At 52.9% G+C, this 26,894-nt stretch overlaps 1 protein-coding gene and 1 long non-coding RNA gene across 3 annotated transcripts in view; one reads left to right on the top strand and one right to left on the bottom strand.

Moving 5' to 3' along the window:
• Nucleotides 1-589: 589 nt before the first annotated feature.
• The window catches only part of FAM83F (family with sequence similarity 83 member F), a 33,533-nt gene continuing 7,228 nt past the window's right edge, over nt 590-26,894 (top strand). Inside the window, exons 1-4 of one of the 2 annotated variants that reach the window (XM_082740006.1) lie at nt 590-1,183; nt 23,073-23,240; nt 23,761-23,882; nt 25,559-26,253. In XM_082740006.1, coding sequence (XP_082596132.1) covers nt 695-1,183; nt 23,073-23,240; nt 23,761-23,882; nt 25,559-26,253 — 1,474 coding nt within the window. In that variant the 5' untranslated portion in view covers nt 590-694. The remainder of the gene's footprint in view (nt 1,184-23,072; nt 23,241-23,760; nt 23,883-25,558; nt 26,254-26,894) is intronic. The other variant, XM_082740007.1, reaches the window with a different exon arrangement.
• Nucleotides 23,894-25,647, bottom strand: LOC309869272. Its single transcript, XR_014314086.1, has 3 exons — nt 25,565-25,647; nt 24,524-24,636; nt 23,894-24,188 (listed from the first exon to the last, which is right to left on the bottom strand). It is a non-coding gene; the product is annotated as an uncharacterized lncRNA (long non-coding RNA).

Here is a 26,894-nt window from a genome sequence, read left to right as displayed (position 1 = left end):
CTGGGTCCCTCTGATCTCGGAACTGGGACGTGTGGGCCGGGAACTGAGGGTTTTATTAGCATTTCGCTTGTGCACACAACCCCCACCCCCAACACACACCCCGCCCAAGCCCTCACAATCCCATCCGGCAGCAGGGCCCCTCCCCCACCCCGGTACCCTCAACGCCGGGAGTGGTCAGATCCACCACCCCGGAGGCACCCCGACCAAGCAGGTGCTCGCGGCCATAACTGCGGGGAAGAAGAACGCACGCCTGCTCCGCGTCCGGCCCTGCCAGGTCGCAGGAAGGGTTAGATCATCGCCACCGAAGGGTCAGGGCCGGGAGGCAGAAGCCGGCCAGAGGCCTCACGTGCGTCTAACTAGGAGACCCCACCACCACCACCACCACCACCTCTGCAATTTCCTGCCCACCGGGCCGGGCCGGGCCGGGCCCCACAGGCCTGGTCCCTGCCGCGTCCGCCCACCCGCCCCCCGGGAACCGTCTCCCTAGGCCGCCCGCACGGTTCGCGCCCCGCCCCCCGACCCCCCAGAGGCAGAGGGCGCGGCCGCCCGACGGCCGCGCCCGCGCCCCGGCCCGCGCGGATTGGCCGACCTCGCGGCCAGGTGAGACGCCCCGCCCCTCGGCTCCAGGTGCGGCGGGACGACCGGGGCCGCGGCGGGGGCCGGGGCCGGGGCTGGGACGCGCTGCCGCGGCGCCATGGCCGAGTCCCAGCTCAGCTGCCTGGACGAGGCGCACGTGAACGAGAGGGTGACCGAGGGGCAGGCCGCCTTCTACTACTGCGAGCGGAGGCGGGCCGCGCTGGAGGCGCTGCTGGCCGGCGGCGAGCGGGCGTACCGCGAGCTGGTCAAGAAGGAGCAGCTGCGGGACTTCCTCTCCAGCCGGGAGCAACAGGCCCTCCGCGCCGCCTGGAGCCCCTACGAGGATGCCGCCGCCGCCGCCCGGGGCAAGAGCAAGGCCAAGGCCAAAGCCCCAGCGCAGGCGCAGGCCCCGGCCGAGCCCTGCGAGTCCCTGGCCTACTGGCCCGACCGCTCCGACACGGAGGTGCCCCCGCTGGACCTGGGCTGGACCGACCAGGGCGTCTACCGCGGCGTGAGCCGCATCACCCTCTACACCCACCCCCCCAAGGAGGAGAAGGCGCCCCACCTCAAGCAGGTGGTCAGGCAGATGATCCAACAGGCCCAGAAGGTAGGCGCCGCCCCCCACACCGGTGGGACCCCCCACGGGCAGCCCCCTGGACCAGGCCCCACCTCGGAGGCAGGGCCTGGGTCAGGACTTCCTGACCGCTCTAGAAAACCGGCCCCGAACCCTCCCTTAAGCCGAGGCCTCTGAAGAGGATGACTGGGAACGTGTTCGGCAAATCACAACGCGCGGGACAGTGGTTTGTCGTTCTTCCAGCGTCCAGAGGGGCTGGTGGCTTTCCCCCACCATGTGCTGCTTTCTCCCTGTCAAGTGGGAAGAGTGGGGGCTTTGTGGTAAAATGGGCCACTCAGAGGTCGAGTTAATAACCCATGTGTTGCCCAGGGATTTACAAAACCTGCGCCAGGCCACCTTCCTGGTTGGTCTTCAAGCAACAGGACACTCAGGACCTGGGTCGTGGGACTTCTCCACCTTACCCCAGCCATGCTGTTCTTAGGAGACACCCCCCTCCCCAGAGTCAAGAGGGGACTGGCATTCACCCCCTCGCCTTGGGGGCCAGTACTAGACAAGCGGCCTGGAATGAATGAAAAAATGTATTCTGAGAACAAGCCACGTCACTGGACTCAGCAGCTGGGGCGGAGGAGGGGCAGGAAAGCTCTCACTTACCGTGTCTCTGCCTGGGGGTTAAAACGAGGGGATGTTTCCAGAGTAGCTAGTTAAAATACTGATGGACCAGTATTGTGGTCGTGGGACAAGGAGGGGAAGAATTTAGTGCCCTGGGCACCTTGGTTAGAGTTTCCAGCTAAAACATAGCACATCCTGTTCAATTTGAATTTTGGATTAACGATAAATAATTTTTAGTATTAGTATGCCTCAAACATTGCATGGGGCGTACTGATACTAAGATGTTCTTTGTTGTTTTTCTGAAGTTCAAATTTAATGGAGCATTCTGTTGCTTCATTTGCTAAATCTGGCTCCCCCACAGAGATTTGTTAAGAAACACCAGCAGCCTTGGGTGCCTGGTGCAGAATATACAACAGGGGTGGCTTGGGTTCACCATTCTAATTCAGCCCTGTGGATGTGGTTGAGCCCTGTTACCCCTGGAGGCTGAAGTGGTCTGGGAGGAAAGAACAATCAAGAAAGACCAGTGGTGACGCTCCTCTTCCTGGAAGGGGTGATGCAGGTTGTTGGCTAGATTGGCTCCCAGAAGGAAGCCTTAACTTTCTTCGCCCATATTTCTACCCTCCCTCTCTAAGAAATTCCTTCTTATTTGCCTGAGCTTTCTTTGTATATTGCATTCAGCAAAAGAGAAAGGCGAGTTTGAGAAGAGGTGGAAAAAAGACAAGGATGACGACACTGTGCAGCAGGGGAGGGGCTCAGCTCTCACGTTGCAATACTAAGAGCCTTGACTTATTAGCACTTCCTATGTGCTAGGCTCTGTGCTAATAATTTACTTTCATCTTCTCTTTTGTGCTTCACAACAACTAGGTGAGATGAGCATTTGCCTTCCTTTTTGGTTCACAACAGTTACTTGCCAAAGGTCACACAGCAAGTAAGTGGTTGCATCAAGATTTGAAAGCCAAAGTCCTTGCTCTTAATCACTGGGCCATCCTGCCTGGCTGTCTGATGATATTTGGGACTAACCCAAGGGCTTTGAATGGACCTAGCCTGGTCACAACCCGGGGTACATTGTGTGCCCCTGTTACAAAAAGGGAGAGACAGGACCCCTGCCTACTGGGGCTGCTAGTCCCGGTGGAATGTCAGGAGTCTCCTGTGTAACGCAATGTTCTTAGCTCTTTAAATATTGAACAACAGAAACTTTAACAATTGTGATCGAGTCCATTATGTACATATTTAACTGGTCGTTACTTCCTGAGTGCCCGCTTTGTGCCAGGCGCAGGCTACAGAAGGATGGAAGTTGTGGGTTTTGCCCTCCAAGCACGAAGGCAAATACTGGGGAATGTGCTGGAAGGAAGAGTGTGTTTTGAGCCTAATCTGGGAGGGCTTCCTGAGGGATGTGAGATGCACGGTTGAAAGGGGAAAGAGAAAGAAATTTGAATGGCCAATTTCTCCGTTAAGAGACTTGGGAGCAGGAGCAAAAGATTTTTCCTTCCAAACAGCAAGCAGCTTTGGAGCGCCTGGGAGGCTCAGTCAGTTAAGCATCTGAGTTAGGCTCGGGTCATGACCTCAGGATCCTGGGATGGAGCCCCAGAGCCATCTGGCTCCACACTCAGCAGGGAGTCGGCTTCTCCCTCTGTCCCTCCGCATCTCGTCCACTTGCACGTGCACACATGGGCTCTCTCGCTCTCGCTCCCAAAATAAATAAATCTTTTTCAAAACAAAAAACAGAAACTGGGCTTTGACTAGAGGAAAGAGCTCCCCTAAGGGGAGTTCTGTGTGGGGCCTAGCGCGAGCATCCCCAAACTGAGTCCGAAGCAGGTCAGAGCACCCCTGGCAGAGGCAGCCTCTGACCCTGTCTCTGCTCCACGCAGCTCGCAGGCCTTCCGGACCCCACCGGCACTCCCTGTCGCTCCCTTCTCTACAGCACCTTCTTCTCAGAGACCCCACGAAGTAGGTAGGACAGAGAGGTTGACTGTTTCACAGGTGAGGAAACTGAGGGACAGAGGAGGAAAGGGACTTGCCCAAAGGTCATGTGGCGGGTTATGGAAAGACCCAGATCCTTTGGTTCTGCTCTAAAGGCTACACCCTCCGAGCACTGCCTGCCCCCGACTGACCCCAGCTTGTCCAACTGGCAAGCGACCGTCCACGGCTGTTCCTCTAGATTCTTCCCCTCCTTCCTTTGCACCCCGCGGGAGGGAGTTTCCTTTGTCTGCAGGGAGCAGCAGGCTGCTGTGAGGGCAGGTGAGGCAGCCTGAGTTGGTTTCTGTGCCTCGATGAGGGGGACCGTGGCGGGGAGGCAAAAGAACACAGACATACAGCCGTGTCCCAGAGAGTTTCGGATTTTATCTCATTTCATCTCCCGTAGACCCTCACAAGCTGCTGTCACCTTTATTCCTGAGGGACAAACAGGAAGCTAAGGCCCAGGGGAGTGGCCCGGACCTACCCACGTCTGCCGACCAGCAAGGGCTTCAAACCTCAGGGATTCAGGGAGAGAAGCCTAACTGGGGGGGCACTTTGAAAATCTGACGGGGGTTGGGGGACGGCAGAGGGCAGGGAGGAAACAGTCGGGCGGGTGAGGAGTGGGAGCTGGTGGCCTGAGAGGAAGGCCTTGGAAGCGGGCGGTCAGGTCATCTGCTCCCTCCGCCTCCCCCGATGGCGGAAGGCCCTTGCCGTGTGCCGGCTGGCTGGCCTTCCGGCGTTCGGCTGTGTTTACTTGTGGGGTGTGGCTTTGTCCCTGCTGTCTTTTCCCCTTTATTTCACTGTCACTGAAAGATGGACTTTGCTTAACCCATGGGCAGAAAATGTGCCTTCGGGGACCAAGCAGTGAGTCCCTGGCCTGTCTGACAATGATGGAGATGACCGGGGAGGTGGCTGCTGCCTGGGCTGCGAAGGTCATTGTACATGCAGAGGGCGGAGGAGACATCCAGTGAGACCCCGTGTAGACTGGGAAACCTTGGGTTCTTCCGTCCAAGAGCAGAGGGACCCAACCACTGCACTTGGGACAGGCTAGTGGTTTGGAAGAATGCTCATGGCATGGGTGGTTGGAGGTTACCGTGTGCTCAGCCCATGGGTAGAAAACAGACATATAAAACACGCCCCTGCTCTTAAGTAGCCTAATAGTCTTCTAAACCATTATTAGAACACAGAATGCAAAGGGCCCGACAGAGGGCGCGGCCGCAGGGGCCTTGAGGAGTTAGGGTTAGGGACGGCGCTTTGCCGCTGAGCGTGTCCCAACCAGCAGGAAGGCCGAACCCCCACCCCTCTCGGCGCCCGGGCTCCCTTGTGCCCGCTGGCGGCTGCTTTTGAGGCCCCTGCGTGCGTTTAGAGAGGTTGCCTGTAGAGTAGGAAACTTACTGCCCACCTGTCTCAGAGACTGACCCTCCACCCTGCTCTCCAGGGCCCCACACCCGGAGGCCCCTCACTGCCTCCCGCCTGCTGGCCCGTGTCCTTTGAGCCCCTGTCACTGAGACAGGCAAAGTATTATCTTCATTTCTGGAAAGAGCCCGTTGAGGTCGGAAAGGGTATAATGGTTGGTCTTTAGACCAAGGACAAGGAGATCGAGTGGCTTCCCCAGGTGCGTGGTCAGAGTCACCGGTGACCCCACTGATGCAACCCAGGAGAGGGAGGCCGGTGGCCGGCCTGGGGCACTGGGCAGCTTGGATGAAGCAGGAGCTCTTCATTCCTGTTCCGGCAGAGACCCGCCTGGTGATGGGGCACACAGGGGCCTGGCCCTCCCCCTCTCCTGCCCGCCGATAGAGCTTTGTCTCCTTTCTGTCAGGGCTCAGCCCATGTGCTACTTCTTCCTAGGCACTTTATCAAATTTTCAATTCAAAAATGACCATTTTGGGGGCGACCTGGGTTGCTCAGTCAGTTAAGCGTCTGACTCTTGATTTCAGCTCTGGTTGTGATCTCAGGCTTATGGGATCAAGCCCCACGTGGGGCTCTGCCCTGATCATGGAGCCCGCTTAAGACCCTCTCCCCCCTTCTGCCCCTCCCCGTAACTTTCCCCTCTCCCCCCCACCCCTGCACATGTTCTCTAAAACAAACAAAAGTGACCTTTTTACTGTCCGATGCAGCTCCCTGTTTGTCCCACGTGTGCGCGTCACACAGGTTGCTCTGGGAAAGCCCGGTTTCTCTCAGGGGCTGGCAGCTTTGGAAGAGTGAGAACCCACCTTACTCCTCTGAGTCTCCTTTGCAGGGCCCCAGCGGTCACAGGCGGTCAGTGATTTGTATAAATGGTTGGAAACTGTCTCCAGCCAGCCAGCCATCTCTCTCCGCGCCTCTAGAGAAGCAAGTGTCTGGAGATGTCCCCCACTGAACGGCGCATTACCCAGGGGCCTCCTTTAATCCCATTGTAACCAATTGTCTGGCAGCAGAGAAAAGAATGCTGTAAGCTGGGGGAGGGGGCAGAAGGATGTAGGAAAAAGCACCAGAGCAGGAGGCATGGTTTGCCGGGTTAGCAGCTTGGTTAGGGTGCCGGGGAATGAACAGCTGGGAACATGGGCCCCGGGGGGGGGGGGGTGTGGGGGGTAATGGCAAAATCTTGGAGTCTGGCTCACTGTGCCAGAAGGTTCACCTGGCAGGTGGCAGTGTTTGCCACTGAGCAGAGCCTACTGTCTCCCCCTATTAGCCTCAATCAACAATCCCCTCATTCAAGGACATCCTGCAGATAGTACTGAGCAGTCTCTGTGCCAAGCAGTCTCTGTGCTGAGCATTGAGGTATTGATATGAGGCAGATACCAAAAAAAGTCCAATCCACCGGACCCTTCTTCCCTGCTCCAGTAACCATCCCGCACCGACTTCGATTCAGACGCACAGGGCAGTTCCAGAGTCCCTGTCCCCTGGAGGCTGGTGCGTGTGCAGCTGCAGCTCAGGGGACTGAGAACTTGTAACCCTTCCCCATCTTGCCCCAGCCTGTCCCGGCAGCACCCCTGCCAAGCCCTGAGCTCTTTGGCTGTTGGATTCTGAGTGTCTCTCCTTTATGCTCAATCACTGATCCCAGGAGCCAGAATTACCAAGCTGTGGAGACCCAGCTGCATGTCAAGGTCACGGCCAAGCCTTGAAAGAGCTTTAAATCGCAAGGTCATGGTTTCTCTCCAGATCTGGCCACTCACTAGCTGTGTTCCTTTGGGTAAAGCCCTTCCTTCTCTGAGGCTTCTGATCTGCAAAATGGGATGACAATACCTAGAGATTTCTGGATGGTTTTGAAAAACAAGGAGGAAACTACATGTGAAACCTAAGGCCACTGAGAAAGTATCCCCCAAATGTCAATTGTTCTGGAAAGTAATGCCTTCTCTGTCTCCTCTCAGATCCGGGGAGGGAAGTGTGGCTGAATTTCCTCCCAGGAGATGAATTAGGGGAGTTAGGAGTCACTTCTCATTGCTGGGGGCCCTGTGCAGGTGTATTTCATTTTCCTCCTTGAAGTAAGAGAAGACCAGCTGCCTGTTCCCCCCAACCCCACCGCGTTTGTTTGGTGAGGACTCTTTGTTCGAGTGGCTGTCTGACCGCTTTGCTCTCTGCAAGGCTGTGATATCTGAGTCCTCAGACAAAGATCTCCTCTAAGATCCACCACGGGCAGAGAAGAGGCAGGAAGGCACAGAGGTGCCCCAGTTCCTAAACTGGGGATCCCCAAGGGTATTTCCCTCACACTAGCTTCCAGAAGGGCCTGACTGGCTGTGTGGCCCAGCCCAAAGAGCCTGAGAGCAGTCTGGAAATATTCCTCGGGAACTAAAGCTTCCACAGGTGGGCAGTGTGGCACAGCAGGGCCAACCATGTTCTTCTCTTTGGAGAAGGAGGTTCTTCTGAAATCTGACACTTTGGGTCTCTGAAACTCTGATGATGGGTGTTTCTCAGGGAGTCCAGACATTGAAGATGGGGCCTCAATAAAGGGATGACTTCTTCATGACCTTCTCTTGGTTGGGTGTGGGGGAGATCAGGCTTTTTGGGCTGCGGTCTCAGGAGACCAGGCCACTGCCAAGGGAAGTACACAGTTGGAGCCAGGAGCCTGGATGTCCTCATTCTTGCTCAGGTTGTCTCTGTCCTTGCCCACTTAGTGACCTTGGGCAAATCATTTGACCTTGCCAGGCCACCATCTCTGCATCTGTAAGTGAGGATAATTCTTGCCTTCTTGCTTACTTTTACAAGTCTGCCTGAGGCTCTAAAGCAAGACTAGCATATAGCACTTTGAAACAGATGAGTAACATGTGCAAATAAAAGGGGTTTCTATGAAGAGAGCTAACATTGTTGAAAGACGGGTGTTACGCTATTTCCTTTAATTAATCCAGTCCTCAGCCCCTCACAAGGGAAGTGCCATTTTCCCAGAAGCTCAGGGAAAGCACAGGGTCATAGAATTTGGAAGAGGCTCACTGGGATTCCACTCAGGTTTGAGTTCAAGGCTTGTGTGCTTCTGCTACAAATACCATTACCCTTGGGGACTGCCCTCTGGGGCCACTTCTTCCTCTGAAACTTACAGAAACAAAGTGTGTTTGTTGCCAGCCAGGCTGGGAAGCTCACAGACTAGTTTGGAGACAGACACGTACGCTGCAGCCGGCTGCTCTGATCTGTGCCGAATGGGTGAGAAGACAATTCTCTCTCTACTTGGAGATGTTGGGGCAGGTGTTGCCTGGAAACTGAGGGTAGGTAGTTTTCAGGGACTTACATTGTCCTCTGAATGGCCATTTTCTGACACCCCCCCCCCCACTTGTGACCTCATTGACATGCTGATGAGATTCCCAGCCACCACCCCAGTCCTTCCATATTCTCAGCCCCTAGGATGCTGCCTCACCTTGGCTGGTGGCCAGATCCACCTCTCTTTCTCAGTGTACAAGGCAGAGCCTGTTCTTGGGCAGGATTCCAACCTTGGGGTTGGGGGGAGGTAGGGAGCAGGGCAGAGAACAATCAAGCCAGGGTGGGTCCTGCCTGCCTGCCTGGGCTCCTGGCCCTGTCCTGAGCACCCCCAGCCTCCCTGAGTCACTCTGGTGATTCCTCCCCCACCGCAGCGCCCCACCCCAGGTGCTGGAACTGGTCCGCTCTAGCTGCAGCTGCCACCTTCCCCAGTTTTGTTCCTCCTCCTCTGAAATTCCTGGAGTCTGTGGCCTTGCTAATGAGCCCATAATCATAATCTCAGCCCTGGAATAGAGTCTTTGGCTTTTCTAATTCTTAGTCTCTCTGGACCGAGTTTCCCAGAACCTGTAAGCTCATCCCCTCATAGCTTGTGTGTTGGTGGTCATTCTGTGGGACCCCTCGAAGTACGGCCTGGGCATGTGGCAGGCTCTGGATAAATATTCTTTTTGTTCTCTTTTCTAGCAGTGAGTCTGCAAATGCTTGGGGCAGTGGCAGGGATCAGGGTTCTTTACTTTTTGGTGGGTCTCTGAGGACGGACAGTGAGTGTTCTTAACTCCCCCACCTTCCCTGAGGGTTTCCAAACTGTCTGGAGAGTCTATACATTTGTTCATTCCTTCAACGTATTATTGGGGACCTATTATGTGCCAGTTTGAGAAATAAACAGCGGAATACAATGTGGACCCTGACCCTGACCTTAAGTCTAAGGGGGGTAAAAAGAAAAGGAACCGCAGGGCATCTGGGGGAGGGGTTCGATGGCTGTTCGGGAACACTTCCATGCCAGACGTGCAGGTGCCAACCCTTTTAGAAAATATTCTATCATTAAACTTTCACAACAAGCCAGCAACTTTCCATCTTACTGATGGGGCAACAGGCTCTGGGCAGACAAGGTCACACCGCTGGTTAACTAGTGGAGTTGGATGGAACGGAGGAGTCCGCTTCCCACAGAGCTCCAGGGCTAGGAGAGGCCTTCCAGGGATTGACAGCTGAAGCAGCCAGTGTGGAAGGGAGGGCGGGGAAGAGGACGGGGCTTCACAAGGCTGGGAGGCCAGGGAGCACACTGATTCACTTTATTCCTTGCACCCCATCGCCGTCTGGACCACCTTCCCCAGCCACACCCCTCCCTGCCCTCTCCTCTTTGGGGAAGCTCTCCCAGGTAGCATCACCAGGCAGTGACCACAAAGTTGTCATTTCTGTTTCTTAGAATCTCCCAAGTAAGCTGCCGACTCCAGCTGTCTTGCGCTGGTGAATCAATGCAGAAATACCTCGGAAGGTGCTTTCCAAGTCCCACCTTGCTCTGCCCCTGCCGTGTCTAGCACTCAGAACACCAGTCTAGTAATCCAGACCAGCCGCTAGTCCTAAAAATCATCTGTGTATCTGCATCGGATTTTTTTTTTAGCAGCTGATTTATCTTCCTAATTATGTTTAGCTTTAAGCTAATGTTAAAATGAGCTTGCATGAGATAATTTTCACTAATTAACACCAACTTAGTGCAGGGAAGTTGTCCCAGAAGCCCGCCATGGGGCACAGAAAAGCTGGCCTAGGATCTTAAAAAGAATTGCTATGCTTACTCCCTAGCGGGTCACATATGGTTCTTCATGGCTGAATTAGTTGACCTCGCTCACGTGGGTGCAGTCTGTTCTCTTTCTCTAGAGAGCCAGCCTGGATCTCCTTTATGTTGTCCCCTTCAACCTAGTGTGGGGTCTGGGTGTCAAGTAGGAGACAGCTTCCCAGGGTCAGATCACCAGGGAGAGAGTCCCAGCGCCACTCAGCAGGGAGACAGGACCTTCGGGGCTGGGAGCAGAGCTTTGCCCAGAAGCCAAGCGGCCGGGAGAGGAAGCAGCCAGCCTGGGCGGAACTGGGCTCCTGTGGCTGCTGGTGCATCACGGGAGCCCAGTGTTTAATGATGTCTAATTAGTGAGCTTGAAACAATGTAACGCGGCTACAGACAGCTGGGAGGCTCTGCTGACAAAGCACAGATGTCCCGCTGGTGGGATGGGGGCAACTTGGCCTCCAGGCAGAGAACAGGACTCCGCAGGTCTTGGCTCTGCCCTCTTGGTGGGCCGGGGCTCTGGTCCAGACAGCTTCCTCAGCAACCAGAGGGAAGCCCCCACTGCGGAGGTCTTCTTAGAACAGTTCCTGTGTGTCAGGCTCTGGAAGGGAGGGAATGACAGCTCTCTGTCCCCACCTGCCAGGTGCTCAGGACAGACCCAGGCCTGAGGAGACAAGCATCCTGGGGAAGCATTCCCGCCCTCGGGGCTGGGAACAGAGAATGATCCTGGAACAGCCTCTGTGAAGAGTGGAATAAGGCCAGAGGAAGGGCATTCCCATCACCATGGGGATAGGGTGGAGGCAGCACATGCTAGGACACAAGGGGTGTGTGTGTTGTGGGGGGCAGGGAGGAGCTGCTAGTGTGTTTGGAGAACGTAGAATGATTTCGGGTGCTGTGAATTTACTGTCAGGAGAGAGAGTGGGTTGGAAGTATATGGAGGGTCTTCAGTTAGGCGAAAGGTTTGATTCTGTAGGCAGCGGGGGGCCAGAGCGTTTGAGCAGGGCGTGTTTAGGGTTTGTTGCTGGGTCCGCTTGCCAAGAGGGAGAGTGATCGTGTTGCAGGATTTATCTGCCTCTAGTGCCCATGGCTCTTGGTCACGCCACTTCAAAGAATGAAGAGGTAGATTCCAGATGAGGAGTGGTGGGCAGCAAGGCAAAGTTTACTGAGTGGTTGGATAAAGCTCCCGGAGAGGGAGGGGCCTGAGAAGGCTGCCCCCAGAGTTTCTAAGATTAGAACTGTCTTAAGCAACCAGGCTGTGCTGAGTGGTGCCAATCAGGGCTTTGGTATCTGTCTACCTATTCGGTTAATGTCTACACACCGATGGTCCCTTTTTGCTAACATCTGGGGGCCTATGTCTTGACTGCCCCTTGCCCATGATGGTGACAAATGCATTGCAGTTAATTGTTTTATTCTAGGATTTTTGCAGAAGTCACTTCTGCAAAGGCTGCAAAGCAGAATGTCAGTGCATGTCCCCTCTAAGCTGCAGAACAGGATGTCAGTGCTGTTTGATCTTGGCTGTCCTGACTCCATCTTTTCTTGCTTGGGACCCCGGCTCTGACTACCTCACTGTCCAGCTGCCTCCTAACAATCGGGACTGCACCGCTCCAGTCCTGTGCTCCTCACGGAACCAGCAGACTTCACTTTACAGGTAGAATTCAGAGGTCTTCCCGCCAGCGTGGGATCCCTGACTCCAAAGTCTGCTTTCTGCACTGCAGTACACTCTTGGCCTGGGGCTTTAGCAGAATGAATCTGGAGCCCAGGGTGGGACATTAGGAAGAGGGAGGGGGCGGGGCCAGGCAGTGTTGCATGAGTGTCCTCCCCGCGGGGGCTGTGCAGACCTCCCCTGTTGGCTCTCCTCTCCCTCCACCGCAAGGAGCAGACATGGAACGCTTTCTTACTCAGTTGCTCACACCTTACCAGGCTTGGTGATCCTCCAGAGGGAGCCTTGATGACAGAAGGAAGCCGGGTGTACCCGGAGCACCGAGAGCCCCCGCCCCCGAGATGAGGTGTCTCCATCCTCCAGCAGCACCTCGCTGGGCTCCACTAGCAACTGTGCCGGTGGCGTTCCCGGGGCCACGCTGAGGTCCCCTCTCCTCCGGCAGCTGCGGGCTTACTGCCTTCCGGCTGCTTGGTGTGCGGGCAGAGACACCCAGCATCGCTCGAGGAACAGTGCCTATGCGGGCTCTTCACTTAATTGAGCTGCCCTTCCCCTCAATTAGTTCAAGTTCTGACCTTTCTGTAAATGTAGTGTTGTCTAGGCTTTAATCACCACCCCAGGCTGGGCCTGCTGGGCTGGTACTGAACACAGGAGCAACATCTCCACCTTGATGTCTGAGCTGGCGGGCGGCTCCCAACGCCGGCTCCCTGGGAGCTTGGCGCCCCCTCTCTGCTCTCTTCCTCTGCCGCCCCTCCTCTGAAGTGATGGCCCCTTCATTCTGCCATGGGTCTCTGAGAAGCTGGCACCAGCCTGTACCTGCCGCTCACCCCAGCTCCTGTGCCGCCTGCATTATCTCACTTAAGACCCAGAACAACTCCGGGAAGGCATCACCTCCCCATGTGAGGGAGCTGGGCCAGAGAGGAGATGACTCACTCAAGGCCCATTCAACCAGTAAAACTGTCTGCGTCCAGAGAGTGTGTTCTCTTGCCAACACCAGTCAGGACTCGAAGTGTGACCCATCACCGCCTGCATTCAGATCACCTGCGGGGAAGGGTGTTGCTAAAATGCATTATTTAAGGGCCTGCTGGATCAGAATTTTTGCAGATGAGACCCTTGAATCTGCATGTTGAGCAGGCACATCGCCGTCCCCAACCCACCCCAGATGATCCTTTGTACAGTGAGGTTTGACAACAACTGGCTGTAGACCTTGATCCCTCCCTAGGGTGATAAGGGGAGACCCCTGGCTGGCTGACCCAGCACTACCCCTCACAGGAAAGGGAAGGACTCCTGTCTGGTCCCAGACAAATGGACTGCCCTGGGCTGCTAGATAGATAGATGGCCACCTGCAGCCCACCCTGCCTCGAGGAAGCTTAGGGCTTCCGGTGTGGGGTGCTAGTCCCATTCCCATTAAGGGGTTACCTTAATGAACCCCTATAACCATACAGCTTTTTCGTGGGATTTCATGAGCATGACCTCATCTGAACCTCCTAGCAGTCCTGGGAGGTGAAAGTCAGGCCCCAGGCTTGTATACATAATCAGCGGGAAGCAGGAACTGGTGGGCTTTCCTTGGGCCATACCTTGGTGGGCTTTCTTCCCTTCCTCTCTAGAAAGAGGGGACTGTCAGCAAGCATCCATGCAATAGACAGGCTTGGCCTGTGGCCTCTTGCTTTTCCCCACCACAGAGCCGAGCGAGAAAGGCACAGATCTCTGCCACACGCGCCCAGTGCAGCAGCGGGGAGCTGGGGACAACAGTGAAGGAGAACGTGGCATTGTCCTGCTCCACTGAAGCAGCCTGGGTTTGAGTGACCAGAGGTGGACTGGGGGCCTCGCCAGAGTAGACCTGTGCCCAGAGCTGCGCTATCCCCATCACCCCGGGGAGGGGGTGACAGGTTGGTGTCCTAGGGAAGCTCAGGACTATGGTGAGAAGCCCAGGCTTTCGTCCCATTTCTGCCCAACAGAGTCAGTTAACCTTGGAGGTGGGCTCCAGCTTCAAGTTTCCTCCTACTTCTGAGATTCTGTGCAACTGGCACGTCCTCCAGGGCAGGGCCTAAGTGCCAGGGGCAGCCTGTGTCCTGCAGGCAGGCACAGCTGAGAGCGCATGCTCCACTCACTGCCTCGCACCCCATGGCAGGGAGGACAGGCTCCCTTTTGTCATTTTCACAAAGGTGCTTGCTGTTACCTGCTGCTGGCAGCCCCGCCTCCTGGCCAGATGGACATTGGCTAAGTACTGTCTTCACAGATGGGCTGGCTGCTTCTTTAAGATCTTGGGTGTATAGAATAGAGGCAGAGAGACCAGACCTTTAAGCTATTGCTCAGGTGGCAGTCCCAAAGGGCACCAACTTCTTTTCTCTTCTGTGCACCCTTGAGGAAGAGCTTTAACTCTTGCCTTCCAGCAAGATGATTGAACCAGGAAGCTTGCCTAGTATTGTTTTTCTTCCCCGCCCCAGTGCCTTGTCATTAATGAAATGAAAGAACTACAAAGCTCCAACCGCACCCACAAATACCAAATACCGTATGCAGGCATTCATGCGCAAACGCAGAGAGCTGATTTTGTGCAGAGAGGTCCCCCGAGGGTGGAGACTCTGAGGCAAATCACATGGTCCCTGCCATCCAGGAGCCCACAGCCCAGGGAGGGACAGAGCTGTTGAGCCGATGTTACTTACAATACAGTGTTAAGGACCTCGCACTTGCCTGGACTATGACCAGGGCAGGAAGCAGGGAGTGGCGAGCACTGCTGGGTAGGGGTGGGGGGGACGTTCAGGAAGCTCTTGGCTGAGCTTGAAAGCTTCAGAGGAGTTTTCACCAGTTTATGGAAGGAGTAGGACCAAAAGGACTGAAAACTGCCAGACGTGTGTAGCGGTTCTCAGAAGGAAGTGGGGGGTGGTACAGTTTTGCCCCCAGGAGATATTTATCTGTCACGTCTATAGATTTTGATATAGATTTTGGTTGTTACCATGCGGAATGAGGCTACTGCCATGCAGCTATACAGCGTGCACAGGACAGCCCCCTGCAGCAAAGAAGCACTGACCCCAAGATGTCGGTAGAGCCACAGTCGAGAAACCCCTTGTTTGGGCCACGGCAGGACATTCTGCACTGCAAAGGGACAGAGGTGATGTGGCCCAAGCTGAAGCTGGAGGGGCAGAAAGGGGCCAATCATAAGGCCCTCCAAATGCCAAGCTAAGGAGTTTGGATCTCTCTTGAGGCCCCTGAGACCCCTGCCCCCATTTTATGAGGCTGTGGTCTTGGGGGTTGTTGCTGGGGAGAATGATTAGTAGAAGAGACTAGTCAGGAAGCTATTCCAGGAGCTCAGTAAGAAAAGGGGGGCCTGAGTGAGAGCAGCAGTATGGTGGGAATAGGAAGGAATTGACCCAGAGAAGGTGCACGGAGCAGGTCGGACCTGCTGGGCTCAGCGACCAATTAGATGTATTCAGTGGGGCAGGAGGAGGAGACCAGTAGACTCAGGCTTCTGGCCAGGGTGACCAAGAGGATGTTGGTTTTGGAAGTGCCTGTGAGGCAGGCTGGTGAGATCCGCACCACACATCTAGTCTGGGTCACCCAAACACACCAGGGGTGCTGGTCCTGGGCAGTCTTGAGCAGAGCTGCCTTGGAGCATGTAGGGAAGGTGGGAGTCTTTCGGTTGTTTTGCTTTCTAATGGCAATTAAGGAATCCAGACAGAGAATCTGAAAAGCTGGCAGTGTAATTAAAGGTAAATGACAGAAGGGTGTTCTGAGGCTCCCTAACCCTCCCCTGGCCCGCTGCCCTCCGCGCCCCCACCCCCACCCCTATGCCGCTGAGGCAGGATATCAGAGGAGGAGATGTTAAGCTAACTAAACACCTGATGAGAAGTGTTGCAGCATGACGCCTGCCGCAGCTTCTAAAAACTCCTGCCGCCTCAGATTAACCTCTCCCCCTGGGCACCGCACATCAGTGGGTCACCAGCTAAAGGACACTGGAAGCCTGCTGCTGGCGGGGAGGGGGGTGACTTTTCTCTGCTGACAGAATCGGTCTCCGTGGGTTCTGAGCCTGTGACGTCCTTCCTTTCATACCCCATTTTCCACTGGCTCCGGGAGTCTGGAAGTTGGGTTTGGGGTAGAGGATCACGAGGCATTGAACACCACAGCGGGGAGGGCGGTGGTGGGGAGGCTGGTTTTCCTGGGGCTGGAGCTGCGGAGCTGAATGTCAAGCAGTGCCCTCCAGAGACCAAAGCGGAGGGTAATTATCACTTCTCCTCCACAACGAGATTGCAGGAGTCAGAGAGCAATTGATTTCTCTTCCGACTACAGATATTTCACTGTTTAATTGGTAGTGACACAGATGGCTGGCTCTCGCCAGGGTGCTGCAGACCAAGCCTCCTGAAAGCGGGGGGGCCCTCGGGACTCATCTTTCCCTCCGGCTGGCGATCCGTTTCCACATCACATCCTCCGCCAGGTGGGGTCGGGTAGGGGTGAGGGCGGCCAGCTCCCTGCTTGCTTTTGCAATTGTGAAAGGAAAGCAGGAGAGTGGATCCAGAAGTGACTTGAGAGCCAGACAGGCACTCCCCAGCAATACGTGGAGAGTTGACTCTGACCTGGACACTGCAGGGAGTTTGGAAATGAGCAAACAATGGCCTCTGGCCTCAGATAGCACTTAGGAGGGAAGGTATCAGAAGCCCTGCCACACTGGGGCGGCGGGGAGGGGAGATGTTCGATGCAGTGAAGCCCAAAACGTCCAGTTAAAGCCGTCCATGACCCAGCCCAACCCCACTATACTTACTCACTACCCTGAACTGCTCTGGGTCGCCCGCTTTGGGTTTGTCTGTCCGTCTTGGACCTCAAGTGCAGAGCTGATTGAGACCCTCGGGTCATGGGCCACTGCCATCATGCTACCACAGAAGACCCCTTTCTCCCTCCACAGGCAGACACCCTAACGTGTTCAGTGTATGTCCATGCACATGTCTGTGCCCTTGGAAAACATATGCAGTGTTATTTTATGTCATGTGTTTTTATTTACATGAATGGTATTAGGCTAGAGATGTCATTCCCTGACATTTTATATCAAACTCTCCGTCTTCAAAAGAACTATTCTGCCCTGGAACTAGTACATTGCTTCTGCCGGCTACTAAGCCCTCTGCAGTGCACATTCCTCACATTTTCCTTACACATTCTTTTTTTTTTAATATTTTATTTATTCATTTGACAGAGACTGCAAGTAGGCAGAGAGGCAGGCAGAGTCGGGGGTGGTGGGAAGCAGGCTCCCAGCTGAGCAGAGAGCCAGATGCAGGGCTTGATCCCAGGATCCTGAGATTGTGACCTAAGCCAAAGGCAGAGGCTTAACCCACTGAGCCACCCAGGTGCCCCTACACATTCTTCTTGAGATGGACATTTAATTGTTGCCAACTCCTTGCTATGCCAAAGAAAGCTGCAGCAAATGTCTCCATTCCTGTCCCCTTACAGACTATTGCAAAGATCTGGAAGGTTCCCTGGGTGCACGGCCAAGAGCGGCATTGCTGAGTTGAGTTATGCACATTTTTAAATCCACCACTCTCTGCCCACTGCTGAAGGGAATAGCGGCACCTGTGTTCTCTCCACCAGCCGCCCACGCGGGTTCCCCTGCCCTCACATTCCGGTTCTTGGGATTAGCCAGCTTTCCCATTTTTAGTGAATATTACAGTTGTAAGGTGGTATCTCTCTCTCTCTTATCACTTAGCTTTAATTTGAATTTTTCTGATTACTAATGAGGTCTGCTTCTCTTTTTATACTTATTAGCCATTCAGGTATCTCCTCTTGGAGTCGCTTATTCATATTCTTTGCCCATTTTTCTAATTAGTTCCCTGTCTTTTTCTTGCTGGTTTGCAGGGATCCCTTGTATATTATTAATTCCTTTTGGTTGTAGACATTACAGATATCTTTTCCCTGTCGTCAATCAGTTGCCTTTATCTACAGCATCCTTCTTTGAACAAAAAATCCCTAATTTGTCAAATGCATTGTATTTTTTTTAAAAGATTTTATGAGCGAGAGAGAGGAGAGCGAGCATGAGTGGGGGAGGGGCAGAGGGAGAAGCAGACTCCCTGCTGAGCAGGGAGCCTGACATGGGGCTCGACCCCGGGACTCCAGGATCATGATCTGACCCGAAAGCAGACGCTTAACCAACTGAGCCACCCAGGTGCCCCAAATGCATTATGTTTTTAATTTCATTTGCCTTACAACTTGTGCTTTTAGACTTTTAAGAAATTCTATCTTATCAATTCCTTTATTAGTTTTATCATTCACATTTAGGTATTTAACCCACCTGAAATTCACCTTTATATACCGTGTAAGGCAGGGATACCCTCTCTCTCTCGAGTAACCCAGTATCCCAGTAACATCTGCTAAGCAGCATCCTTTGTCCACTGAGTTGTAATTCTGCCTCTGTCAGACTTTAAGTTCTAGATGTTTATGGTCTGTTTCTGGTCTTCTTTCTGTTCACTGATTTGTTTTTCATTTCCTTCCTGCCTCAGTACCACAATCTTATGACTATGGCTCGGCAGCATGTCTTACTATTGGTAGAAAAAGTGTCACCTCTCAGCTTTTCTTTTGCTTTTTTTTTTTTTTTTTTTAAGATTATTTATTCATTTGAGAGAGAGAACGGGCACAAGCCATGGGAAGAGGCAGAGGGAGAAGAAGAATTTCTGCTGAGCAGGGAGCCCAATGCGGGGTTCGATCCTAGAACTGGGAAATCGTGACCTGAGCCAAAGGCAGGCACTTAACTGTCTGAGTCACCCAGGTGCCTCTCAGTTTTTCTTTTTCAAAATTGACTTAGCTATTGTAGATCTGTATCCTTCCTTACATCCTAGAATTATTTGGGTTTCTCAGAAATACTGACTGGACTTTCATTGGAATTGCATTGAATTTTATTAATATGGTGAGAATTTGATTTTTCACATATTGAATCGTGTTATCCATGAACACAATTTATCTGTTCATTTATTCACATATTTTTAAGTATCCTTGAATAGAGGTTTCTAAATTTCTCAATAAAGGTATTAATTCTTAAACCCTATGTGTTTAAAATTGCAATGTCAGGGTGCCTGGGTGGCTCAGTGGGTTAAAGCCTCTGCGTTCAGCTCAGGTCATGATCCCAGGGTCCTGGGATCGAGCCCTGCACTGGGCTCTCTGTTCCGCAGGGATCCTGCTCCCCTTCCTCTCTCTCTGCCTGCCTCTCTGCCTACTTGTGACCTCTGTCAAATAAATAAATAAAATCTTTAAAAAAATAAAAATAAAAATAAAATTGCAACGTTGATCTTATTTTTTTCTCCCCACCCCTCTCTTTTAGTTGATCACTACTGTAGTATAAAAGTGCTGTTGCCCTTTGTTAGTTTTTCTTGTATCTGGCAATCTTGCTAAATTCCCCTGTTAATTCTAGTAATGTTCATCTACATTTTACTGGGTTTTCTCTAAAAATAACATCTCTAAGGGTGGCTCAGTTGTTAAGCATCTGACTCTTGATCTCAGCTCGGGTCTTGATCTCAGGGTAATGAGTTCAAGCCCCACGTTGGGCTCCACACTGGGCATGGAGCCTACTTAAAAAAATTAAAAATCATCTCCAAATACTGATAGTTTTGTTTCTTCTTATTGGTCTCTCTCTGTCTGTCATATTGCATTGGTCAGCACCTCCAGTACTTTTTCCACCATAGCAATGGTGAAAGTATTATTGACATTCTTGGGACTTAAAGGGAATGCATCTAACATTTCTCTGTTCAGTATGTTTCATGTGGGTTTTTTTTTTTTTTTTTTTTAAGATTTTACTTATTTAGGGCGCCTGGGTGGCTCAGTGGATTAAAGCCTCTGCCTTCAGCTTGGGTCATGATCCCAGAGTCCTGGGATTGAGCTCCATGTCGGGCTCTCTGCTCAGCAGGGAGCCTGCTTCCTCCTTTCTCTGCCTGCCTCTCTGCCTTCTTGTGATCTCTGTCTGTCAAATAAATAAAATCTTTAAAAAAAAAAATTCTACTTATTTATTTGACAGAGATCACAAGTAGACAGAGAGGCAGGCAGAGAGAAAGAGGAGGAAGAAGTCTCCCCACTGAGTAGAGAGGCCGATGCAGGGCTCGATCCCAGAACCCTGACCTCGATCATGACCTGAGCTGAAGGCAGAGGCATAACCCACTGAGCCACCCAGGTGCCCCTCATGTGGGTTTTTTGTAGATAGCTGTTATCAAGTTAAGGAATAGAAGGTCCCTTCTATTGCTATTTTTTTGAGAATTTTAATCATAAATAGGGATCTCATGTATCAAATACTTTTTTAAACATGATATTATTTATTTATTTGAGAGAGAGAGAGAAAGAGAGAGAGAGAATATGAGTGGGGAGAGGGGCAGAGGGAAAAACAGACTCCCCACTGAGCAGGGAGCCCAACACAGGGCTCTATCTTGGGACTCTAGGATCATGACCTGAGCCGAAGGCAGACGCTTAACCCACTGGGCCACCCAGGTGCCCCATGTTATTAAATACTTCTAAAAAACCTATTAAAATAATATATGATTTCCCCACCTTGACCCCATAAATGTTATAAATTAAAAGAACAGATTAATCATCCTTGTATTTTCAGGATAAACCTTACTGGATTATGCTGAATTATGTTTAATTTGCTTTTAATGACTGAACTACGTCATTCTCACATTCAAATTCATCAGTATGTAAATAGTCCTAATATTCTTTTTGTCATTTTTACTATTTCTTAAATAATATGATTTCTTAAAAAGTAAATATGTGTGTGGTTATTTCTGTTTTTACTCAGCACTTTATCTGCATTCCCTGTTTTTGTCAGCCTTGTCAAAAGTCTATCTATCTTTTTTGGTCTTTTTTTTTTTTAAAGATTTTATTTATTTATTTGACAGATAGAGATCACAAGTAGGCAGAGAGGCAGGCAGAGAGAGAGGAGGAAGCAGAGAGCTAAGCAGAGAGCCCAATACAGGGCTCGATCCCAGGACCCTGAGATCATGACCTGAGCCGAAGGCAGCAGCTTAATCCACTGAGCCACCCAGGCGCCCCCAAAAGCTGGTTCTTTAAAAAGACCAAAAAAGGGGCGCCTGGGTGGCTCAGTGGATTAAGCTGCTGCCTTCGGCTCAGGTCATGATCTCAGGGTCCTGGGATCGAGTCCCACATCGGGCTCTCTGCTCGGCGGGGAGCCTGCTTCCCTTCCTCTCTCTCTCTGCCTGCCTCTCTGTCTACTTGTGATCTCTCTCTCTGTCAAATAAATAAATAAATAAATAAATCTATCTTAAAAAAAAAAAAAAAAGAACCAGCTTTTGATATGATGTTTCTAAAATACCTTACAGAGTTGGAGAGACTTGAGTTCAAGTCCCTGCTCTGCTACATGTTAACCGTAAGACCTTGGGCACATCATTAAGCCCCTTTGCATTTACGTCCTCATCTATAAAATGAGGACAGTCCTCCTTATTTGGAGGATCAGATTAGAAAATTCAGCGTGGGGCACGTGGAAAGCGTGTGGTGCCTGTTAGTCCTTGTCTTCAGTGCCTTTGTTTACGATGTGTTCTTTGCCAGAAACACGTGCCTCATAAGCTTCTGCTAGCCCCTGTGGATGTGGTCAGATTAGAAAAAGCTATCCCTTCCTCAGGCAGGCGTATTTACCACTCACCCCCTCAGCCCAGAGCCCATGTGCAGTGCACAACCCGCACACCCACGTGCGGCACCCCCACCCACTTGCCAGCTCTGTTTTTCTCCCTGTTCATTTCTCCCGGTCCCGGAGGCTGCCCATTCTTCAGGTGTTAGCTTCCCTGATGAAGCCTTTCTTAAGAATTTCTTCCCTGGTCAGAAGCAATCATTCAGTCTCCCAGCTCCTGCTGCCCCTCCTCCCACACCCCCTTCTGACTTTGAACTCACCTCACAGATCACTTGTACTTCTCTTAAAGCATTTATCTCATTTTGCCTCACATCTTACTTAGTGCAAATGGCTTATCATTCCAGTGGGATTAACCCCTTGAAGTCAGGGATTAAAGTTTATCTGTAGATCCCCCCTCTGCTTCTGGGACCCAGTAAATTTTAACTTGTATGAATGATTGAGTATGAAATGTGGGAGCCAAGAACAGTGGTAAATAATATTGCGTGAATGGAGGGGGGGTTCTTTAGAGGCAGGGGGAGGGTAGAGCACATGTGTGAGGGTAGTAGAGATGGAGGATACCACTGTGCTCAGTGCTCTCACGGTTTGTCTCCCCAGTCCCTCACAACAGCCCTTTGAGATCGTTCCTGTTACTAGCTGGTGTACTGGTGTACGTGGTGGAGCTGGTCTACCAGGCCTGGTCTGTCTGACTTCAGAGTTCAGGCTTCCAGTGGCAGCAGCTAACAGAAGCCCTCAACCGTACAGTGATTACCATTTATTTATGACTTCCTGCGTACCAGACATTGTATTTAATGCTTTACAGATGTTATCTAATCTCAATGGCAAAATGAAAGTACAGGGTAAAGGGTATGCCCACTTTGCAGACGAGAAAGCAGAGGCTCACCAAGGTTAAGTGACTTGCCTGAGGTCACATACATAGGAAGTCGATATAACCAGATCCGTTGACCCCAAAGCATGCCCTTTGCTCTGCATCACACCCACAATGCTTGGGGCCCGCAAGAAAACCCTGCCACTGGAGCAGACGAAGTTTTGCCTAGGAAAATGAAGAAACTAAGGTCAGAAAGGCAGATCTACCTCAAGCTGAAAACCTCACCTTCCACCACAGATCTTCAGGACAGGCTTTTAGAAGGGTCCTAGGCAGTGACCTTGACTTGAGGGTGGTGTGAGATAACCCGGCCACCTGGAGGCCAGGAGAGTTGAGCTCCTGGAGTTCTACCTGAATCCGCACCAACGGGAGGACGGGACCGTGCACAACTCTAGGGAGATCAAAGCACTCAGGCCGGCAGAGAAGGGGGTTTGAGCAGATTTGCAGGTGGTGAGAATGAGTCCATCCCACGCTTCTCAGTGACTTCTTCTTGAGCCTACTTGTTTCCCTGGGCCACTAGGACCAACTTTCCTCAACCTCCTAGATCTCCCTGACGTGGCTTCTGAAGAGCTGTTGGAGAATGGGCAGGGTGGGGTAGTGGGGATTTATCAAGGAAGAAGCACAAAGAGCATAGCCTGCCTGGACCCCCAGACATTTCTCAGGGCAGAGAGCCCAAGAGTGGTGCAGATGGGGTGTTTGGCTCTTGGCCTCTGGTTACATAGGCCCAGCTAGACCTCTCTGGGCCACAGTGTACCGCTATAGAGATGGAGTCACCCCATGTCTCACTAGTCGCCCTTCCCCATCCAGGTCATTGCGGTGGTCATGGACTTCTTCACTGACAGTGATATCTTCCAAGACATTGTGGATGCTGCCTTTAAGCGCCGGGTCCCGGTGTATATCATCCTGGATGAGGCAGGCGTGAAGTTTTTCTTGGAAATGTGTCAGGGCCTAGAGCTCACCGACTTCCGCGTTCGGGTGAGTTGTACCACTGGGGTAGGGATAGAGGGTGAAGGGAAGAGGAGCAAGAGATGAGATGGAGGCTGCCTCTGCCCCCATCCTCTGCCCAGTTCGGGCAAGAGTTCAACACCTTTCTTTCTGTCTAAAACCTTGCCTTGTGAATTGATAACCCTAACTTACATGCCCAGCTTAAATTTTATCTCAAGACTATTGAGGTTAAGGAGGCAGCTCTGGCCCAGTCCTGGGGTGCTCACCCTGCAGAGTCACGGTCAGGATCAAAGCTAGGGCTATGGTTCTCTTCTAGGGAGCTTTGGGAGCAGGCAGGAACTACCTTGGGCTCATCTATGCTCAAAGCAAGATGTGCTAACTTCCTCTTGCTCTCCAGATGGGGTTGTACCTCTATACCTGTGGGAAGTAGAGTCTAGCATAGACGGGAACCAACAGGCAGGGCTCCACAGACGAGAGGGTTCCTTCTCTGCCACACAAAACTTGGCTCCAAGTCTCATGAGTGACAGTGCTTTTCCACTCTTCTCAACAGAACATCCGTGTCCGCTCTGTAACAGGTGTTGGCTTCTACATGCCCATGGGGAAGATCAAGGGGACCCTGTCATCAACATTCCTAATGGTAGATGGTGAGAAAGTGGCCACAGGATCTTACAGGTGAGTTGGGCCAGGTCAGAGAAGAACCCAGAGGCTTTTACTTGGGGTAACAAATTACATGGTCAGGAAGACTCTGGACTGGAGCCCCCGTGGTCGTGGGTCTAAGATGGGTTCTTGGATCTAATGGCAGGGAAGAGCCTCCTGGCCAGTACCTGCCCTCCAAATTTCTGGCTACTGGATTACTCCAGAGGCGGGGGTCAACTCTTCCCGGGCATTAAGCACAGCTTGACCTTCATGGTCCACAGCAGCTCTTGCATTGTGAGGCTAGTCGTTGCGGGGACAGTCAGGAAGCAGAATGGACCAGATCTGGGAAAGAAATGGGAGGGTGTGGTCAGTTTCACTCAGGCCTGTGGTGCCAGCAGGATGGGCAATGGTCCTAGTTTTCATACTGCCAGGAAGCTCCATGGCCTGCGAGATCAGAAGTGGCACAATAAATGGCACAAGAAGGTCCCTTTGGGCACAGCCCTGGGGGCTAACGCATTTGGAGGCGCTTCCCGTGCAAAGGGGATTGTGCTGGGAAAAGCAGGGTTTGAAACCCAGCAGCCACATTCTGCCATCAGGAAACATGTCAGGGTCTAGCTGATCAAGAACGGCAAAAAAGTCGCAGACTTTGTACCCAAGGATGGTGGTTTGAATTTTACCGAGGAGAATGATGAGGTTCTGGTTGATGGATTTGGCCACAAAGGTCACGCTGCCGGTGACGTTCCTGGAGTTCGGTTTAAGGCTGTCAAAGTAGCCGATGTCTCTCTTTTGCCTAATACAAAAGCAAGAAGGAAAGACAAGATCCTAAGTTTTGATGGTGAAAACATGACAGAAATAAATTTTCATATGCCAAAAAAAAAAAGAAAGAAAGAAATGTAAGGATGTGGTGTGAAAGCAATGTGTCCCAATTCCAGTTCGGAAGTCTGTTACCAGGAACATGAGAAAGTCCATCTCTGTAGTCTCTGCCCTCCAAGAAAACCGAAATCCCGGTGAGGTGAGAGACCGGGCCGGGAAATGATCAGTAAGTGGCCATGGTCCTCGGACATGGCTGAAGTGCAGGATTTGCAGACACTGAGCGCTTGGAAGACTCTGAGAAGAGCCGTATTAGCAGTAGCAGCGGGGGCGCCCGGTGGCTCAGTGGGTTAAGCATCTGCCTTTGGCTCTGGTCATGATCCCCGGGTCCTGGCATCCGGGTCCCTACTCAGCGGGGAGCCTGCTTCTGCCCTTCTGCCCCTCCCCCAAGCTTGTGTGCACTTTTTCTCTCAACTAAATAAGTAAAATCTTAAAAAAAAAAAAGAAAAACAGTAATAGCAGCCCCATCCCCGCTTACTCCGGGGGGTGTGTGTGCCACGTACGGAGCTAAATGTTTTATACGTGGTGTCACACGTGAGCCTCACCACACTTGTGTGGCTGTGTGCTCCTTGAGCCCCACTTTTCAAGGCCTCCAAGGGTAGAAACCAGGTGGGAACCTAGGCCCGCCTTCTCATGCCCTCGCCTGCTTTCTGCATTTGAGGCCAAGACCTGAGAAACAGGGAGGACGTGGGACCAGGAGGCCCCTTCCACCAGGCAGCAAGGCCTCCGGCCTCCGTAGGAGATGGGGTTGGGGTGGGGGCAGCGGGCTATGGAGCTGGGATGGCCAGGGGCTGCCGCAGGCTGGGCCTACGTGTCGTGCTTCTCTGTCCCCACGTTCCCAGGTTCACCTGGAGCTCCTCCTACGTGGACAGGAACCTTCTCCTCCTCCTCACAGGGCAGAACGTGGAGCCCTTCGACCTGTTGTTCCGGGAGCTGTATGCCATCTCTGAGGAGGTGAACTTGTACCAGCAGCTGAACCTGGGGGGTGGCGCCGGGAGGCTGAGCCCCAACCACTCCTCCACCGTGGCTCGCAGGCTCATCAACCCCAAGTACGCCCTGGTGTCAGGCAGCCGCCAGCCCCCCGGGGAGATGATGCGCTGGGCCGTCCGGCAGCAGCGGGAGGCCGGCGGCGACCCCAAGGAGCAGCAGGAGGGGGGCAGCGGCGGGGAGGCGGCCCGGCGCCTGGAGAGCTTCCTGAACGATCTGGTCACGCTGGAGCAGGTGCTGCCCCCCATGGAGCCCGTGCCCTCGGGACAGCTGGCTCGGAAGGGCGGCCGGGTGGTCTCTCACCTGCACGTGGACCTGAAGCCCAGACCCCCGGAGGCGCTGGTCCGGAACGGCAAGGGAGAGGCTGCCAACGGGGAAGCCGCCACTGCCAAGGACAGCAGGCGCTTCAGCAGGAGGCTCTTCAGCCGGCGGTCCAAGACTCCCGCGGCGCCCAACGGCGGGAGCAGCTCCCTCTCCACCGAGACCTTCGCAGAGGTGCAGTTTGTGACGGGGAAGAGGCCCAAAGAGGGCTCCAGTGCTGACATCTCAGGTGAGCCCTCCCTCCACCCACGGCCCCACGCCCCCAGGCCGGCTGCCCTCATCCCCGAGCGCTGCCTCCTATCTGCAGAAAGGCTGCCTGCTGGTGTGCGACAGCCAGAGCCCTGAGGTCCCGCAGGCCCTCGGTTCCCATCCTGCTCCAGCAGGTCCGAGTTCACTTCCTCTTCTCTAAGAGGAAAGAAGGACGGGGCACCTGGGTGGCTCCGTTGGCTGAAGTGTCTGACTCTTCGATTTGAGCTCAGATCAGATCATGATCTCAGGGTCTCGAGAGCGAGCTCCCGAGTGGGGCTCTGCTGGGCATGGAACCTGATTAAGATTCTCTCTCTTCCTCTCCCCCTCTCCTGCTCTCTCTCTTGTTCTCTCTCTCCAACAAATAAATCTTAAAAATAAAGAGGAGAAGGGTACCAATAAATAAATCTTAAAAATAAAGAGGAGAAGCTCAGCTGTTCTGAGGCTGTAAGGTGCTTGGAACAGTGCTGGACATGGAGTCATCTGAGAGCTCTAGTTCCTGCCACCAGAAGCCTGGAAACTTTCTCCTTTGTCAGTGAAGAAACAGACACAGAGCAGCTGAGTGGTCTGACCCAAGCTTGACCTCTACCTCTGAGTCGAGGGCTCGTTCTAGAAAACCTGTTC

This window comes from Mustela nivalis, assembly GCF_964662115.1.
Source record: "Mustela nivalis genome assembly, chromosome: 7".
Taxonomy (NCBI): domain Eukaryota; kingdom Metazoa; phylum Chordata; class Mammalia; order Carnivora; family Mustelidae; genus Mustela; species Mustela nivalis.
The sequence above is the reverse complement of the archived record's forward strand: the minus strand, read 5'-3'. Positions and strand labels throughout refer to the sequence as shown.